General features: G+C 40.7%; 1 protein-coding gene and 2 long non-coding RNA genes across 3 annotated transcripts; all 3 read right to left on the bottom strand.

The window, feature by feature from the left end:
• Nucleotides 1-247: 247 nt before the first annotated feature.
• Nucleotides 248-1615, bottom strand: LOC132607808 (uncharacterized). Its single transcript, XM_060321885.1, has 2 exons — nucleotides 1366-1615; nucleotides 248-648 (listed from the first exon to the last, which is right to left on the bottom strand). The coding sequence occupies exons 1-2, from the start codon at nucleotides 1613-1615 to the stop codon at nucleotides 248-250; spliced, it is 651 nt and encodes a 216-aa protein (XP_060177868.1).
• Nucleotides 1616-6623: 5008 nt separating this feature from the next.
• Nucleotides 6624-9844, bottom strand: LOC132605070 (uncharacterized). The gene is made up of 3 exons (XR_009569011.1): nucleotides 9278-9844; nucleotides 9005-9196; nucleotides 6624-6927 (listed from the first exon to the last, which is right to left on the bottom strand). It is a non-coding gene; the product is annotated as an uncharacterized LOC132605070 (long non-coding RNA).
• A 1881-nt stretch (nucleotides 9845-11725) lies between these two features.
• LOC132605069 (uncharacterized) lies at nucleotides 11726-14332 on the bottom strand. Its single transcript, XR_009569010.1, has 3 exons — nucleotides 14202-14332; nucleotides 13929-14120; nucleotides 11726-11852 (listed from the first exon to the last, which is right to left on the bottom strand). It is a non-coding gene; the product is annotated as an uncharacterized LOC132605069 (long non-coding RNA).
• Between the last annotated feature and the right edge of the window lie 4811 nt (nucleotides 14333-19143).

Below are 19143 nucleotides of genomic sequence, written 5' to 3'. Positions count from 1 at the left end.
GTTCCTCTGCTTGCTCACGTGCCTTCAGCGCGTCCAATTCAGCCTTCAGCTTTTCCAATTCAGTATTACATGAAAATGAATTGCCCCCTGCTTTCGACTGCTCCAAAGCAACCAACCTCATCTCAAACCCGTCCAATCGTGCTTGGAATTCCTCGCGAGACTGAGCATATTCCTCCCAAATATCTCTTTTAGCAATGTTGATTTGCTTGTTTATTTAGGGCTTAAGGTGCAACATGATCGCCCCAAGTTATTTTTCAGCTTTTAAAGTTTTGAAAGCTAACTCTCGGTCACACGCTCTCGAAAAGGTAAACAAATCAACCTCAGAATGCTCAGCTGGAGGTGGAGCAGATGAAGTAGTAGGACCCGCAGAGGTAGCGGGTGCAGGAGCAGGAGGTGGTGGTGGATCAGTAGTCGCAGCCACCGTAACAGTATTAGAATCTGTGTCGTGGGCCTGAGCTGTAGCATCAGTACTACCCGCTTCAGGAATCCCGGGATCAGTAGCAATAGAATCTCCCAGAGCCCTAAAATCTGACTCGGGTAGAGCTTTTGTATCTCCCTCGGGTGGGACCACAAATATCTCTGGTGCATCCCCCTTTTTATCCTTTCGCCAGTCCCTAAATTTCTTGTTTTTGGTGCATTGGCCCTGATCTGGAATTCTGACAACTTGAGCTCATCTGCACAGCTCTGTGATAAGACACGGGTATGCCAATGAAGTCATAGGCTGGGGCGCTCTCCGTCGAATTTCATCAGCTATCATACGCCCCATGTTCACTGGATACCGACTCATTATCGATGCAATACCCACTGCCTGGGCAACCGTGATTGTATTGTCATTTTGGGTCACCAACAGTCTGTATCTCATCAGGTGCTACCAGAATCGAGCTTCCTTATTGAGTGTACTCTTGACAGTCTTTGGGCTCTGCTGGGTCACCCATTCTACCTCCGGGTGGGCAATTACAACAGCTATCCATTTGACCACGGACTGATGATTTCGGCGAGCCAACTTATCTAATTACTCTTTCTCATCCTCCGGTGCCTGAAAGTCATCCCCGAAATAAATTTTGTTGATAGCCTCAGCTAAGATGTCAACCTTGACATTCCGCACCGTGATTTCATCACGGAACGGGAGAGCAGTATTAGTCTGACTGGGCTTTTTCATCCTCAACAACTCAGCCCCATAGTTAGCATAAAACTCCCACACAATCTCCGGGAAAAACTATCCAGCAGGTTCAGCAAACACCTCTAACCTGTAGAATCTGAGTGTTTCAGCTGTGTTGGGAAGAGCCTCAAGACCCTCGAACACCAATTTCCTCTCTTCTCATATGCTTCGATTAGGCTCAGCCCCACGCTTGATATGAGACAGACCATCCTCGTACAGTTCCGTTGACCCCGGAACTCCAAACCGCAAAGCATCCTTTGGCAGTGTTTTACTCAGTAGAACCAACCGGCTCTTGCTGTGCGCTGATTCTGGCGAAGCATCAGAGTTTGGAGCTCGGGTGTCTATCGGCTCAGATAAGCCGCACTTGTTCGAATCTCCCTCATCATCTGAGGACTCACCTGTCCCCGTTCCAGCTTCCACAGATTTTTCTCCTCCCTCCGAGGTGGAAGGAGTCATGGTTGGGGGTTGAGGATTGGTAGCCCCCCTTACCTTTTTCACTGGTATAACCTCTTTGTCCGAGCCCTCATCTCGCAAGCGAAGGTCTGTCTCTGGTTGGTCGGGGGCTCGACGTCAGCCCCTACTAGCTCGGGGCCCCGTTCCCTTTTTCACATCTCATTTTTTAACCATGCCTGTGCCTTGATGATTTTGAGAAGAGTCCTTGAGGAACACCTTATGCAAAACAAGGGCAGAAAAAGAAAAGAAAAAGAAAAATTTTAATCTTGAACAGAGGGTTTTTTAATGTGGGGATGGATTTTGCTAAGTGTTTATGGCTACTTGGATGAATTTATAGATTTGGGGAGGTGGAATTCGAGTGGGTGAAGGTGTATGGTTTGTGGGTGATTGTGGTGAAGTTCGTGGGTTTAATGGAGGGAGTGGAACAAGGTGGGAGGTTTTATTTTAACCCTCTGTACGCGATTTGAAACTTGTTTTTTTTGTACGAGCCGTATAAATTTATACGGATCGTGTAAAATCAATTTTTCTGCACTGACCACTGTTTGAGAACTTCTTAATTACACGATCATTTATACGGCCCGTATAATATTACACTGTCCATGAAAATGATTGTGTATGAGAGATGTGTTCAAACAGTGTTCTGTTTGATTTCCTTACCTTCCACGACTGGGTTATACGGTCCGTATAATATTATACGGTCCGTACAAGTCCAATTTCCTCCAGGCTTCAATGATTTTTCTGCAACTTTCTCTCCCCTTTTTTTTAACCTGCACCAAAACAAATGTTACCCTATATGCAAACAAAAACAAGAAGGAAAATAACCATTACACTTGAGTTGCCTCCCATGAAGTGCTTGATTTAATGTCGCGGCACGACGGTGGTAGCCATTCACTCCTTATCTACGTTCACCAGGTCATTATTCATTCTGAGGTGCTTCAACCGGTATCGTTCAACAATTTTATCTCCCGACACCATCCCGTGATAGTGATTCACCCTCTGCCCATTCACCTTAAATGTTCGAGTTCCATCTCCGGACTTCAACTCAATCGCTCCATGGGGTGAAACACCTACCACCTCAAATGGACCAGACCACCTTGATTTTAGCTTACCCGGTAGAAACTTCAATCGAGAGTTAAACAGCAAGACAGGATCACCTTTGTAGAACTCTCGCTTCAGGATTTTCTTGTCATGATATTGCTTCATCCTCTATTTATATAGTGCTGCACTCTCATATGCCTGGTACTGAAACTCATCCATCTCATTTAGTTGAAACAACAGGAGCTTGGTCACTTCTTCCTAATTCATATTAAATTTCTTCAAAGCCCACATAGCCTTGTGCTCAAGTTCAACTGGCAAGTGACAAGCTATTCCGAAAACAAGCTTGAAGGGTGGGTCCCAATCGGAGTCTTGAGAGCAGTCCGGTATTGTCACGACCCGAATAGGGGCCATGACGGGTACCCGGGCTATCCACCGAGCACCGCTCATACTATTACCCATCGTACTCATCCTGCTTTCATTCATTATTCTTATACTCAAAATCATAGAAAAACCATTTCCACTTTGAAACATATTTACCTTTATATACACAGGCCTTCCGGCTATCAAAATAATATATACATATACAATGAGGAAGTAGTGAGACCATATTACCAACACATACGTATCTACGAGCCTCTACTAGAGTACTAGACATGAGGACGGGACAGGACCCCGCCATGCCCAAATATGTACACAAAATAATAAATCAAATAGCACCTCCAGAACAATGGAGTGCTCTCAAGTCTGCTGGTAGCTCCTACGAGTTTGGTTCACCTTCCTGTTTACCTGTGGGCATGAGCACAGCGTCCAAAGAAAACGGACGTCAGTACGAACATTGTACTGAGTATGTAAGGCATCAACAATAATAATACATCAATGAAATAAAGAGGCATCAAATGAGGAGCAACATGTAACTGACTATCAATTATAAAAGAAATAATGCATGCTAGCTTACTCCATAACAATCATCATATCATGTATGCATATATGTATAAGGTGCCCGACCATATTGGTACGGTGTGATAATCATTAGCCTGCGTCCAGGCCTCCCGCGTCCGGGGTAACAATCTCATGCTGCCCACTAGTGGTGTCTGCCCATGCCATCTAGACATGGTGTATATGCTGCCCGCTTTAGCGGTGTCTGCCCGGCCATATAGGCACGGTGTGATATCATCATGTACATCTCATAGACTTATCATAATCTTATCATACTATTATCATAGCGCATGCCTAGGAACTCAAAGACAACTATACTTTATCGGGGTGACATAAGGTCGTGAACCCCCGATTCCGTTATGGAGCATTCATAAGCATTCTACCTTACCTTAAAGGAATTAGCATATAAGGTGAGTGTATACAATGAACAACATCAATGGATCATAGTTAACATCATTAGCTTTGTAGAAACATCGTATTCGTGAACTCTAGAATCTTTAGACTTAAGCTCATCATCATCATGTTCATAATATCTCTTATTTTTAACTCATTTGGCTATTCATGAACATAGACTCTTAGTTTTCCGGAATGTAGGAAATTCATGGAGAAGGAGGGAAAATCATGCCATAAGATCATGCCTTAGAAAGAAGGGACTAGCCTCACATACCTTTTCCTTCAGCTATTCTACCGCTTGATCGTTCTCCTTCAATACTCACGTCTTTACCTTCAAGGGAGTTCATATTAACATTAGCTAAACAATTATAAGAACGTGCTTACTAAAACTAGAGAAAATAGGGCAGCTTTTCCTTTGTTTCTACTACTTTCTCCATATCGTATATCAACTCCCAAACGTCAATAATAACATTCATAATATCATCATCAATCACTTTTGTCAAATTCATCATTATCAAATCCCCACAATTTCCTCTCAAGGTCATCCATAATCATGATCATAATACAACATTACATTCATTCTCATCTAATGTTTCTCTCATGCTCTTAACATCATTAATAACATAATTACAATCACAATATATCAATATTCATGATTCACTCAAAACTACTACTCAAAAATGGCACTATTCTTACATTCATAACCCATTTTCTATTGTTACACCTCAGAAATTTTTTCGTACTTGTGTGATGAGTAGAACAATGAAGGGCTTGAGTGTATGATGTTTTACTAAGTCGGGAATGGCTAATTATGAATTTTTGGAAATAAGGAAGTGGCAGAGAATTTTCAGCTCAGTGATCGTAAAGGGCACTATACGGCCCGTAAAGTGTTTTACGGACCGTATAGTGCAATCGTCCTCCAGCCTTCCAAAATCTCAAAGTTTCTGCCAAGTGTTGAAATTGCTAAATACGACTTGGAGGACGGCCCGTAAACTGGTTTACGGACCGTAAACCTCGGTCGTAAACTGCCATGTCCCTTAGCCAAACTTTCTATTTTTGAAATGCTTAAAAACGATCGCGAAGGACGGACCGTAAACCACAATACGGTCTGTAAACTGTGGTTTACGACCACTGTTCACCCCGACAAAAGTTCATTAAAAATCAGATTTTGTGATCATTAAAAGGGACTTAAGCCTCATTTCACTTCATTTTTCATCCATGCACCTCAAGAATGCTCTAGAACTCTCCAAATATTTCCTCCATAAGAATTCAAGAGAATCAAAGGAAACATCAAGATCAACACCACTAAATTCATGAAAACAAGTGTAAGAACACATCAAAGGATGATCTAAGTAAAGAAATCCTTAAAAGGGTGGCACTAGGGTTTTGGCTAAGTGAAGTATTTCAACTCAAGGCCTGTTCAATCATCATTTAAGGTATGTTTCATGACTATACCACGTGATTCAAGGTATTGGAAGGCTTAGATACTTAAAATGTAGAAGAACATAGGAATGGGTCATTATTGAGTGAATAGTGACATAAATGAATGATTGTGGAATTGAATCATAAATGTTGAAGTGTTGAGAGTACAAATACGATATAAATGATGTTTATAACGTGAAACAAGTAGTAAATGCACGAAAGCACTAAGGTGAGCTATAGGGAGAAATATGGGAAAATTGGAGGAAAATGGTGGATTTTGCTAATGGTGCATAAATGATGATTTTGATTGTGATATTGCGAATAGCATTGTGAATGTTGGAGGTAGATATAGAACATGGGAAAACTAGTATAAACGAAGGAAGTACTGCCCAAATTTTCCTAGAACTAGGGATCTGTTCTTGTAGTTAATTAACTAATGAAGTACGAATTCTCTCATGAAGGTGACGACGTGGTATCGAAGGAGAATAAGTGGACAACAACTTAGCTAAACGACAAGGTATGTGAGGCTAGTCCTTTCTTTCCAATGGCATGAATCTTATAGTCCGAATTACCATCTTTCCATGAGCTCCTACATTCCAAAAAGTTTAATGCCTATATGAGATAAGTTATACGATATGATGATGCTAGGATGATGATGATGTTAGTCCTTGCCTACACTCACCTTATGTACTAGTCCTTTCAAGGTGAGGCAGAATGTCCGCAATTGCTCCATAAGGTAATCGGGGGGGGGGGGGGGGGGGGGTCACGACCTTACGTTACCCCGATAGAGTAAAGTTGTTCTCAAACCCTACGCATGTGCTATGATAAGATAAGCATTTTACAATGGGTACATTATTATGATTATTTTATGATAAGCATGGCATGAGCATTGCATACCGGGCCTAGTTGGCCGGGCAGACACCGCTTCGGTGGGCGGCGATACGGATACACCACGACCTTCGGGCATGGGCAGACACCACTAGTGGGCGGCATGAGATGGTACCCCGGACGCGGGAGGCCTGGACGCGGGCTTACATTATTGATTATCACACCGTTCCGACATGGGCAGGCAGCTTGCATATGATGCATACATGTTACTGTCACGCCCCAAAACCCACCCTAGACGTGACCGGCATCCGACGTCATGAACAACATCGGAAGAACCTAAACGACATAATAATAATACTTGAACCCGCCAGGTTTAATATTCGCCTCCAACAATTTATAAATTAAATGTAACACATGAATTAAATCAGCGGAAGTCTTTATAAGCAATGGCCATCAACGTGGCAAACACCCATTAAGTCGTACGAGACTTTTGACAATCTACCAACAATTCTGACAACTATCTATGGAGCTTCTAAGAGACATAACAATCGTCAAACTTCGGGACGCAGCCCGGAAATCTAGAATAATAAATGAAACGGAAAGTGTCCCACGAACAAGGATGTGGGCTCACCAAATCCACAGCAGTAGCAAGTCCTATTAAGCGTCGAAAGTATCACGAACCTGCTCTTCTTCGTTACCTAACATACCATCAAAAACAACAATGGTATGCCTGAGTACTTTTGTACTCAGTGAGTGCCTCGGGGACAACAAGTATTATGAAAATAAAATATAATAATATATAAAGAAATCAGTTCTGAAAAAGATAGCATAAAAACAGCCATTCCACTTTGTGATTCTCAATATCATTTGTTAAATAGTTTACAAATCCATTAATCAATATAGAAACAAGTATTCAACATGTGTATCTCCATAAGAATTATCAAAAATCGATTATGAAGTCTTTTGTTAAGTTACAACTTTTAATTATGCCTTTCAAATTGATCATGATTGTCAACAACGGTTCCATGAGAGATTACGAATATTACACATATACGAATATTTTACATACTGACACAAGCCCAAGAATCAATCACATCGAGGGAATGACCGTAGGGTTCCCCTGTCACAACTCACCACACCGAATTATAAAGTCTCGGTGACCACTCATTATCCCGAATGGATAGGCATAAACACACCGGGATATGAAATCCCCGGTAACCACTCATCCTTCCGAATGGCTAGGCACACTGCGCAATACACCGAAATATAGATTCACGGTGGCTACTCTTCCTCCCGAATAGCAAGGCCATTAATGCACCCCAGGTAGCGAACCCGGGAGTGGCCACTCCTCCTCCCGAATGGCAAGGCAATTAATACACTAGGATCCATAGTGGCTACTCCTCCTCCCGAATAGCAAGGCAAACAGAACAACAAAGTCTATGGCATAGAAGCCGATTCACCAATTGTCTCAAAGCAGTCATACCGTCAATAACATTTAAGTTCATTACACATATCGATCAACGAAAGGCATATCAATTTAACTCTTTACCATTTACCATGCCAAGAATTTCACTTACGAATTCTATATCACTACAAGCCACTCACAGGAAACAAGATAGAAAGCAAGCCACTCATAGGCAAACTAATCAATCAATCGATACTCCTGGTTAGGAAACCACGGAGGCTAATCGTCCTTTGGACAAACACAACTTTACCATACAGTTACAAAAACACAAACAAAAAATACAAATAATGTCATATTACTAAATTATCAATTATGGCTTAGGGCCGAACCTCACTTCTCAAGTCATCATCCCAAATAGAGGCATTTCAAGTTACCACCGATTGAGAATCTTACTCAAATATCTTATTCAAATTTCAAGTTTAAGAAACCCATTTTACAACAAAACAAGTTGAAGGTCTAACCTTTAGAAGATTTAAGTTCAATCATCCAATAATGGGGAAAAGCGAGTTTCACAAAGTAGTATAGTTCGTGTAAGGTTCGATGCGGGCTTGACCCTACACACGCATGACCTTGTCTAAAAGAAATCATCTTTGTAGTCAAATTATCATTACGGAGCATTATGCCATATTGAAAGGATAAGTTATTCCGACCAATGTTTGAAAACGTATAACTTCTTTACGAAAGATTTCCATGTCTTAAATCATCAATGAGAATATCATTACCAACCCTTAACCATCATTATTAAACATATCTTATAGAGGAAAACATTCATAATATCACATACATATATAGGGTTTGTTACAATCTAGGTTTAATGTGGGTTTGTCCCCTCACACACATTAACCACCATTTAAACATGAATTAGAGTTCAAGGAACATGAAAAGATTTCTTTTCCTTTCATTCATTAAAGGATCTTGAATAATATTTATACTTCCAAATTCAAGAACAACAACATCAAAAACAATCACAACAATTATTTTATATCAATATCCAACTAATTCTATCCATTTAATCATACCAAAACAGCCCACAAATCATTTGATATCCAAAAATCATAACCGAGCTTTCAATGCCATTTTCTCTATTCTAACCTGTCAAATCTATCAATGATAAGGGTAAGAACATTATTAAAATCTTAGACATACATTAGGGTTTTGTATGAGAAGTTCACCCTTTCTATTCAATAAAGAACCTTCAAGAAAAGAAGTCATGCATTCCAAAATAAGATTTTTCAAAAGAGACATACGAATCAAAATCAAAGAGTTTATAAAAAAAATCGATCAAAAGAGTATGTTCAAAAGAGGCATACCTTAATTTGTTAAACAAGATTTAACAATTCACTTTTCTATTGAAGAACACCCAAAACCTAGCTTGAATCACTTTGGAAGGAAATATGTTGCAAACCCTTAATTGCTCCAAAACCTGAATTAAAGACTTGAATTTTGGAGAAGATTTCCCAAATCTTGATTCTTGAATCTTGAGATGGGTTTTCTTGAAAACCCTATATTAGGAATGATGATTTATTGTTTAGATTACAAGGATATATGTTAGAATTGAGTTGGAATAATTAGAATGGACTTACCTTGGTGTTCTTGATGTTGGAGGAGAGTAGGAGGTCGTTCTAGGGTTTGAAGGAATGAAAAATAATGAGTTGAACTGATATGGACGAATATATATTGTTCTGTGAAAGTGAAATTTACGACCTGAACACTGCTGGTCGTAAAGTCAGTTTACGGGCCGTAAATTGATTTACGGACCGTATTCTGCACTTTGGACTGCACTGTGTCGCTTCAGTAAAATGGCCATAACTCCTTGCACAGATGTCCGTTTGACCCCCGTAAGATACCGTTGGAAAGGTATTTCAATGCTCTACAACTTTTATCAAGGAAGTTTTCCCAAATTCGAAATAAGTTTTGAAATACGGTCCGTATTTAACCATATGACCTCAAAATGTCAAATTCCAGAATGTTCAGAAATTCTTGGTTTCAGTTTACGGGCACTGTTCATGGTCGTAAATTGAAATACGGTCACTGTTCATGGGCGTAAACCACCATATCACAACTGAACAGAAAAATTTCAATTTCCACATTCTTTATCTGATGTTCTAAGTCTAGGATCGTGGTCAAAACTTTCGTTAAAGGTACGGGGTGTTACATTATCCCCCCCCCCCCTTAAGATCATTCGTCCTCAAATGAAAGTCGTGGCTTAAGATTCTTCACTAAACATCAAATTTCAAATTTTCAAGAATTCTTCTAGCAAGGTGAAACATCCTTAGAGATAATATACGACTAACCATATAACGAATGCATCATTAAGGCCTAAACACAATTGTGAGATTTATACTTCACTCTAAACTTTCACAGGAAAAGACATCCGAAAGGTTCAACACATACCTATAGTAGGGAATAATATTTAAGGTAACACGGCTTGAGTAATACCACAACAACTAGATAGAACTAAGCCCTTTTTGATTTCACCCCGCAAGTCTTAAGATACGACATAAGTCTACTCCGAATTTTTAACAATATCACTTTTTCACTCTATAATGGGTCCATCAGCAAATTCAAGCCTAACCATTTCTGATTGACAATCCAGAGTTTCATAACACTCGGAAAGCTAGTCCATCCCCAAAAATCACATCACAGTTCATCATTTCTAATTCAAACACATTAAAAGTAATCTCACAACCCTTAACTACAATGACACAGTCTCTATACATTATAAAAGCGATAACAAGCACGCAGGGGTATTCATAGAAAAAGGGTGTCAACCATTGTTCGACTTCCACACAAAATCAAGGGCAAGATTTTGAGTTATATAAGAAAGAGTCGAACTCGAATTGATCAGCTAATACGCTTTAAAAGAACATATAGTAAGAATACCTGTGGCCTCGGCTTCAGGATCTTCTGCCGTATCCCTACGAATCAAACTATAATGTCGAGCTTGTCCCCTATTAGCGGTGTTAGAAACCGTTTTACCAGCCCTATTACCACGAGCATTAGGGGTGTTGTTAGCATTACCATCAGACGTATTATTCCTTTGGCCTGAAGAGTTAGCCATTTCACGAATCCACTTCCTACAATATTTCTTGATATGACCCCTAATCCCACAATGGTGACAAACACGATCCTCCCATCTAAATGTTTGTCGGTTACTACCTTGCGAATATCTGTTCTGATCATTGTTCCTCTGACCTTGTCCACCAGATGGAACGCCTATATTAGACTGAGAACCAAACTGTTGAGGTGCATAATTTCCTTTTCGTTGCCCTCCATCATACGAACCAGTGAAACCACCCACAGATCGGGCCTTCTTACTTTGTTCCCTGTCTAGCCGCTCTTCTCCCTTCCAATTCTCTTGTTGCTCGGCAAACCCAACCAAGGAATTACCGTTCTTGACCCCAGCAGTGGTATGGTTAGTGACCCTGGTGGCTCGTCCGCCAGGCGATGATTTAGAAGCACCATTGTTTCCCTGATTACCAGTCCTCGCAGGAGTTAAAGCCATTTCTGCGGGGCACGAATTATTGGACACGTCAGAATGATCCTAAAGGAAGTTCAGGCTCTATAGCACAATCTAGAATAAAGAGGAGTGAGAAACACCTATAAATGCCCTGGTAGTCTTTCGATCATGCAGGTGATCAGGCTGCACAAGGAAGACTCCACTAGACACAGCTCCACAGACACAGAAAACTCCTAGGACACATTTAAACCTAGGCTCTGATACCAAGCTTGTCACGCCCCAAAACCCACCCTAGACGTGACCGGCATCCGACGTCATGAACAACATCGGAAGAACCTAAACGACATAATAATAATACTTGAACCCTCCAGGTTCAATATTCGCCTCCAACAATTTATAAATTAAATGTAACACATGAATTAAATCAGCGGAAGTCTTTATAAGCAATGGCCATCAACGTGGCAAACACCCATTAAGTCGTACGAGACTTTTGACAATCTACCAACAATTCTGACAACTATCTATGGAGCTTCTAAGAGACATAACAATCGTCAAACTTCGGGACGCAACCCGGAAATCTAGAATAATAAATGAAACGGAAAGTGTCCCACGAACAAGGATGTGGGCTCACCAAATCCACAGCAGTAGCAAGTCCTATTAAGCGTCGAAAGTATCACGAACCTGCTCTTCTTCGTTACCTAACATACCATCAAAAACAACAATTGTATGCCTGAGTACTTTTGTACTCAGTGAGTGCCTCGGGGACAACAAGTATTATGAAAATAAAATATAATAATATATAAAGAAATCAGTTCTGAAAAAGATAGCATAAAAACAGCCATTCCACTTTGTGATTCTCAATATCATTTGTTAAACAGTTTACAAATCCATTAATCAATATAGAAACAAGTATTCAACATGTGTATCTCCATAAGAATTATCAAAAATCGATTATGAAGTCTTTTGTTAAGTTACAACTTTTAATTATGCCTTTCAAATTGATCATGATTGTCAACAACGGTTCCATGAGAGATTACGAATATTACACATATACGAATATTTTACATACTGACACAAGCCCAAGAATCAATCACATCGAGGGAATGACCGTAGGGTTCCCTTGTCACAACTCACCACACTGAATTATAAAGTCTCGGTGACCACTCATCCTCCCGAATGGCTAGGCATAAACACACCGGGATATGAAATCCCCGGTAACCACTCATCCTCCCGAATGGCTAGGCACACTGCGCAATACACCGAAATATAGATTCACGGTGGCTACTCTTCCTCCCGAATAGCAAGGCCATTAATGCACCCCAGGTAGCGAACCCGGGAGTGGCCACTCCTCCTCCCGAATGGCAAGGCAATTAATACACTAGGATCCATAGTGGCTACTCCTCCTCCCGAATAGCAAGGCAAACAGAACAACAAAGTCTATGGCATAGAAGCCGATTCACCAATTGTCTCAAAGCAGTCATACCATCAATAACAATTAAGTTCATTACACATATCGATCAACGAAAGGCATATCAATTTAACTCTTTACCATTTACCATGCCAAGAATTTCACTTACGAATTCTATATCACTACAAGCCACTCACAGGAAACAAGATAGAAAGCAAGCCACTCATAGGCAAACTAATCAATCAATCGATACTCCTGGTTAGGAAACCACGGAGGCTAATCGTCCTCTGGAAAACACAACTTTACCATACAGTTACAAAAACACAAACAAAAAATACAAATAATGTCATATTACTAAATTATCAATTATGGCTTAGGGCCGAACCTCACTTCTCAAGTCATCATCCCAAATAGAGGCATTTCAAGTTACCACCGATTGAGAATCTTACTCAAATATCTTATTCAAATTTCAAGTTTAAGAAACCCATTTTACAACAAAACAAGTTGAAGGTCTAACCTTTAGAAGATTTAAGTTCAATCATCCAATAATGGGGAAAAGCGAGTTTCACAAAGTAGTATAGTTCGTGTAAGGTTCGATGCGGGCTTGACCCTACACACGCATGACCTTGTCTAAAAGAAATCATCTTTGTAGTCAAATTATCATTACGGAGCATTATGCCATATTGAAAGGATAAGTTATTCCGACCAATATTTGAAAACGTATAACTTCTTTACGAAAGATTTCCATGTCTTAAATCATCAATGAGAATATCATTACCAACCCTTAACCATCATTATTAAACATATCTTATAGAGGAAAACATTCATAATATCACATACATATATAGGGTTTGTTACAATCTAGGTTTAATGTGGGTTTGTCCCCTCACACACATTAACCACCATTTAAACATGAATTAGAGTTCAAGGAACATGAAAAGATTTCTTTTCCTTTCATTCATTAAAGGATCTTGAATAATATTTATACTTCCAAATTCAAGAACAACAACATCAACAACAATCACAACAATTATTTTATATCAATATCCAACTAATTCTATCCATTTAATCATACCAAAAAGGCCCACAAATCATTTGATATCCAAAAATCATAACCGAGCTTTCAATGCCATTTTCTCTATTCTAACCCGTCAAATCTATCAATGATAAGGGTAAGAACATTATTAAAATCTTAGACATACATTAGGGTTTTGTATGAGAAGTTCACCCTTTCTATTCAATAAAGAACCTTTAAGAAAAGAAGTCATGCATTCCAAAATAAGATTTTTCAAAAGAGACATACGAATCAAAATCAAAGAGTTTATAAAAAAAATCGATCAAAAGAGTATGTTCAAAAGAGGCATACCTTAATTTGTTAAACAAGATTTAACAATTCACTTTTCTATTGAAGAACACCCAAAACCTAGCTTGAATCACTTTGGAAGGAAATATGTTGCAAACCCTTAATTGCTCCAAAACCTGAATTAAAGACTTGAATTTTGGAGAAGATTTCCCAAATCTTGATTCTTGAATCTTGAGATGGGTTTTCTTGAAAACCCTATATTAGGAATGATGATTTATTGTTTAGATTACAAGGATATATGTTAGAATTGAGTTGGAATAATTAGAATGGACGTACCTTGGTGTTCTTGATGTTGGAGGAGAGTAGGAGGTCGTTCTAGGGTTTGAAGGAATGAAAAATAATGAGATGAACTGATATGGACGAATATATATTGTTCTGTGAAAGTGAAATTTACGACCTGAACACTGCTGGTCGTAAAGTCAGTTTACGGGCCGTAAATTGATTTACGGGACCGTATTCTGCACTTTGGACTGCACTGTGTCGCTTCAGTAAAATGGTCATAACTCCTTGCACAGATGTCCGTTTGACCCCCGTAAGATACCGTTGGAAAGGTATTTCAATGATCTACAACTTTCATCAAGGAAGTTTTCCCAAATTCGAAATACGTTTTGAAATACGGTCCGTATTTAACCATATGACCTCAAAATGTCAAATTCCAGAATATTCAGAAATTCTTGGTTTCAGTTTACGGGCACTGTTCATGGTCGTAAATTAAAATACGGTCACTGTTCATGGGCGTAAACCACCATATCACAACTGAACAGAAAAAATTCAATTTCCACATTCTTTATCTGATGTTCTAAGTCTAGGATCGTGGTCAAAACTTTCGTTAAAGGTACGGGGTGTTACAGTTACGATGATAAGTATGAGTAAGACAGTATGCATTATTCCATTTATGATTACCGGACAGATCCATATGCTTTATATTGATTCTCTCATTATATTATTGATGCCTTTCTTCATTGTTCATGCCTCTCATACTCAGTACAATATTCGTAGTGACATCCCTTCTTTGGACGCTGTGTTCATGCCCACAGGTAGACAGGGAGGCGAGCTTGATCCAGATACTTAGGAGCTGTCAGCTATTGGGAGCACTCCATTGTTCGGAGGTGCTTATTATTTCTCTTTGGTATATATATAAATATATATTTTGGGCAAGACGGAGTCTGGTTCCGTCTATGTATTCATTATGACAGTAGAGGCTCGTAGATACGTAGTGTGGGTCGGGTGGTCTCAAAAGATGCTATTATTATGTATATAATATTTTGATGGACGAGAGGCATATGTATATAAAGTACTTATGTTTGGATACAAGGTCATTAGATGAGTAAAATGAGTAGTAGAGTGAGCGGTGCTCGGTATCTAGCTCCGGGTACCCATCGCGGCCCCTAGTTGGGTCGTGACAGAAGTGGTATCAGAGCAGTTCATCCTAGGAAGTGTCTACGAGTCGTGTCTAGTAGAGTCTTGTTTATGGTGTGTTGCGCGCCACATCAATAAACAAGAGGCTACAGGGCATTTAGGAAAATGACCATCTTTCTTTTTACTAGATCATGCGATAGAGCCATGCATAGGATTTTATCCTTCCCTAAAAGTGCGTTGTGATTTCAGAATACCGCCGAAGGGAAAAGCTACAACTGCCCAGAAAGACAAAGCAACGACGAAGAAGTGGGCAGAAAGGGAGCCTCCGGCGAATGTAGAGAAAAGTGAATCACAGAATGAGGCCCCGCCTAATGTAGGAGAGCAGGGAGGAGCCGCAATCCCAATTCCTCCGCCAGTTGCTTCGGGTCAACAAGTGACCGAGGCCATACACCTACTGACACAATTGGTTGCCTCCCAGGCACAACGGCCGAATGCGGGCCCGAGTGACCGTTCCGCCAGTACGAGAGCCCATGATTTCTTGACTTTAAATCGTCTGGAATTTTTCGGGTCGAAGCCGGATGAGGACCCTCAAGGCTTTGTTGATGAGATGTTGAGGACGCTGAAACTTATGCATGCTTCTGAGACCGAATCGGTAGAGTTGGCCTCTTATAGACTCCGCGATATGGCGGTGCTATGGTACAAAAATTGGATGATATCAAGAGGAGAGAATGCACCATCGGTGAGATATAAAGCAGGGACTCAGCCCACAGGTTCAGCAGCGGGTTCTTCTTCAGTGCTTCCGACAGCACAAACTTCTCAGACTACAGCAGGTAGAGGCAGAGAGGGAGCATCTACTTCAGGAGCTGTTCAGCCTCGCGTATATGCTTTGGCAGGGCGACAGGATCTTGAATTCTCCCCCGATGTTGTCACAGGTACCTTGACTATATTTTCCCGTGAGGTATATGCTTTGATTGATCCGGGTTCTACTTTATCTTATGTTACCCCGTATGTTGCTAATTGTATCGGGGTGGAACCCGAGCCGATTAAACCTTTCGAGGTGTTCACCCCGGTTGGTGATCCCGTAATAGCGAGGCAAGTATATAAGAATTGTGTAGTCGTTATATGTGACCGACAAACAAGGGCCGATTTGATTGAACTGGAAATGATAGACTTCGACGTAATAATGGGTATGGACTGGTTAGTGTCGTGTTACGCAAATGTTGATTGCCGAACGAACATGGTTCGATTCCAGTTTCCGGGAGAGCCCGTACTTGAATGGAAGGGTAATACAGCATCCCCTAAGGGTAGGTTTATTTCCTACCTCAAGGCGAGAAAGATGATAGCCAAGGGCTATATTTATCATATAGTTCGGGTTCATGATACGGAGGCAAGGCCACCAGTTTTCCAATCTGTCCCGGTAGTAAATGAATTTCCAGATGTATTCCCGAATGAACTTCCAGGTCTTCCTCCAGAAAGGGAAATTGACTTTGCTATCGATGTATTACCAGACACCGAGCCTATTTCTATTCCCCCTTATCGAATGGCTCCGGCAGAACTGAAAGAGCTAAAAGCATAGCTAAAAGATTTACTTGAGAAGGGGTTTATAAGACCCAGTTCATCGCCGTGGGAAACGCCAGTCTTGTTCGTAAAGAAGAAAGATGGATCTCTACGAATGTGTATCGACTACAGGCAGCTGAATAAGGTGACAATAAAGAATAAATATCCTCTTCCCAGAATCGATGATTTGTTTGATCAGTTACAGGGCGCTAAGTGGTTTTCCAAGATAGATCTGAGATCGGGTTATCATCAGGTGAGAATTAGAGAAGCAGATATTCCTAAGACTGCCTTTAGGAAAAGATATGGTCACTACAAGTTCCAAGTGATGTCGTTTGGATTGACAAATGCCCCGGCGGTGTTCATGAATTTAATGAATAATGTGTTCAGGCCATTTTTGGATCTCTTCGTGATAGTATTTATCCACGATATTCTGGTATATTCTCGCACAGAGTCAGAACATGCAGACCACCTAAGAATTGTTCATGGCATTCTCCGAGTCCGAGAATTATATGCAAAGTTCTCAAAGTGCGAGTTTTGGCTAAATTCTGTAGCATTTCTAGGCCATGTTATTTCAGATGATGGCATCCGAGTCGACACTCAGAAAATAGAAGTTGTGAAGACTTGGCCAAGGCCTAAGACGCCTACAGAAGTTCGTAGTTTTCTGGGTTTGGCAGGTTATTACCAAAGGTTCGTAGAGGGCTTTTCATCTATTTCAGCCCCATTAACGAAGCTAACCCAGAAGTCAGCGAAATTTCAGTGGAATGATGTTTGTGAGCGTAGTTTCCAAGAGCTAAAAGATAGATTGACCTCAGCTCCAGTGTTAACACTTCCAGAAGGGCCGGATGGTTATGTCGTGTATTGTGACGCTTCCGGTGTAGGACTAGGATGTGTGCTGATGCAGCATGGCAAGGTTATTGCATATGCTTCGAGACAGTTGCGGAAACATGAACAGAATTATCCGACTCATGATCTCGAATTGGCTGCGGTTATTCATGCCTTAAAGATATGGAGGCATTATCTGTACGGTGTGCACATCGATATCTATACAGATCACAAGAGTCTTCAACATATTTTTAAGCAGAAGGAGTTGAACCAACGGCAGAGGCGGTGGTTGGAATTGTTGAAGGATTATGACGTGAATATTTTATACCACACCGGGAAAGCGAATGTGGTAGCAGATGCGCTTAGCCGTCGATCAATGGGCAGTTTAAGTGAAGTCCCTTCATAAAAGAAAGAAATGGTTCGTGAGCTCTATCAACTAGCAAATCTTGGGGTACGTGTAATTGATTCGGGTAAGGCAGGAATTAGTGTTAATGATCCTGCAGTCTCGCCCTTGAATGCGGAGATAAAAGAACGCCAGTACGAAGATCCACAGATGTGTCATCACAGGGATGTATCCCATGGGAAAGAGAAGTCTCCATTTGCAGTTTCCATAGATGGGGTTCTTAGATACCGAGACAGATTGTGTGTATCGGATGTGGCAAAATTACGCCAGCGAATTTTAGAGAAAGCGCACCATTCTCGGTGTTCCATCCATCCAAGTACGACCAAAATGTATCATGACCTTAAATTGCTATATTGGTGGGATGGCATGAAACGAGACATAGCAGATTTCATGGCGCAATGTCCGAACTGCCAATAGGTGAAAGCAGAACATCAGAAGCCAGGGGGCTTATTGCAAGCAATGGAAATTCCTACCTAGAAATGGGAAGAGATTAATATGGATTTTATTGTGGGATTACCCCGTTCCCGAGGCAAATATGACTCTATATGGGTGATCGTGGACAGGCTCACGAAAGCAGCTCATTTCCTCCCAGTCAGAACCACGTATTCATCGAAAGATTATGCGAGGTTGTACTTGAAAGAAATTGTGCGACTTCATGGAATTCCTGTAGCCATTATTACAGATAGAGGGGCCCAGTTTACAGCTAAGTTTTGGAAATCTTTTCAAGAAGGGTTTGGTACTCAAGTCAAATTCAGCACGGCATTTCACCCACAGACTGACGGGCAAGCCGAGCGTAGCATTCAAACTTTAGAAGATATGTTACGAGCTTGTGTACTAGACTTCGGCGGTAGTTGGGATGACCATTTGCCATTAATTGAGTTTGCCTACAACAACAGCTACCATTCCGGTATTCAAATGGCCCCATATGAAGCTTTGTATGGAAGAAAATGTAGATCCCCAATTGGATGGTTTGAAACCGGAGAAGTACAATTGATAGGCCCCGACTTGATCCAACAAGCAGTTGAAAAAGTTAAAGTGATTCGAGACCGACTGTTAACAGCCTAAAGTCGCCAAAAG

The sequence above is a fragment of the Lycium barbarum genome, chromosome 8, assembly GCF_019175385.1.
Source record: "Lycium barbarum isolate Lr01 chromosome 8, ASM1917538v2, whole genome shotgun sequence".
In the NCBI taxonomy this organism is placed as follows: Eukaryota; Viridiplantae; Streptophyta; class Magnoliopsida; order Solanales; family Solanaceae; genus Lycium; species Lycium barbarum.
The sequence above is the reverse complement of the archived record's forward strand: the minus strand, read 5'-3'. Positions and strand labels throughout refer to the sequence as shown.

Coding starts and splice junctions, on each gene's coding strand:
- LOC132607808 (XM_060321885.1), bottom strand. CDS start 1,615: ATGACTCCTTCCACCTCGGAGGGAGGAGAAAAATCTGTGGAAGCTGGA. Junction 649..1,365: donor AACGGAACTGTACGAGGATG/GTCTGTCTCATA, acceptor TCAGAATTCCAG/ATCAGGGCCAATGCACCAAA.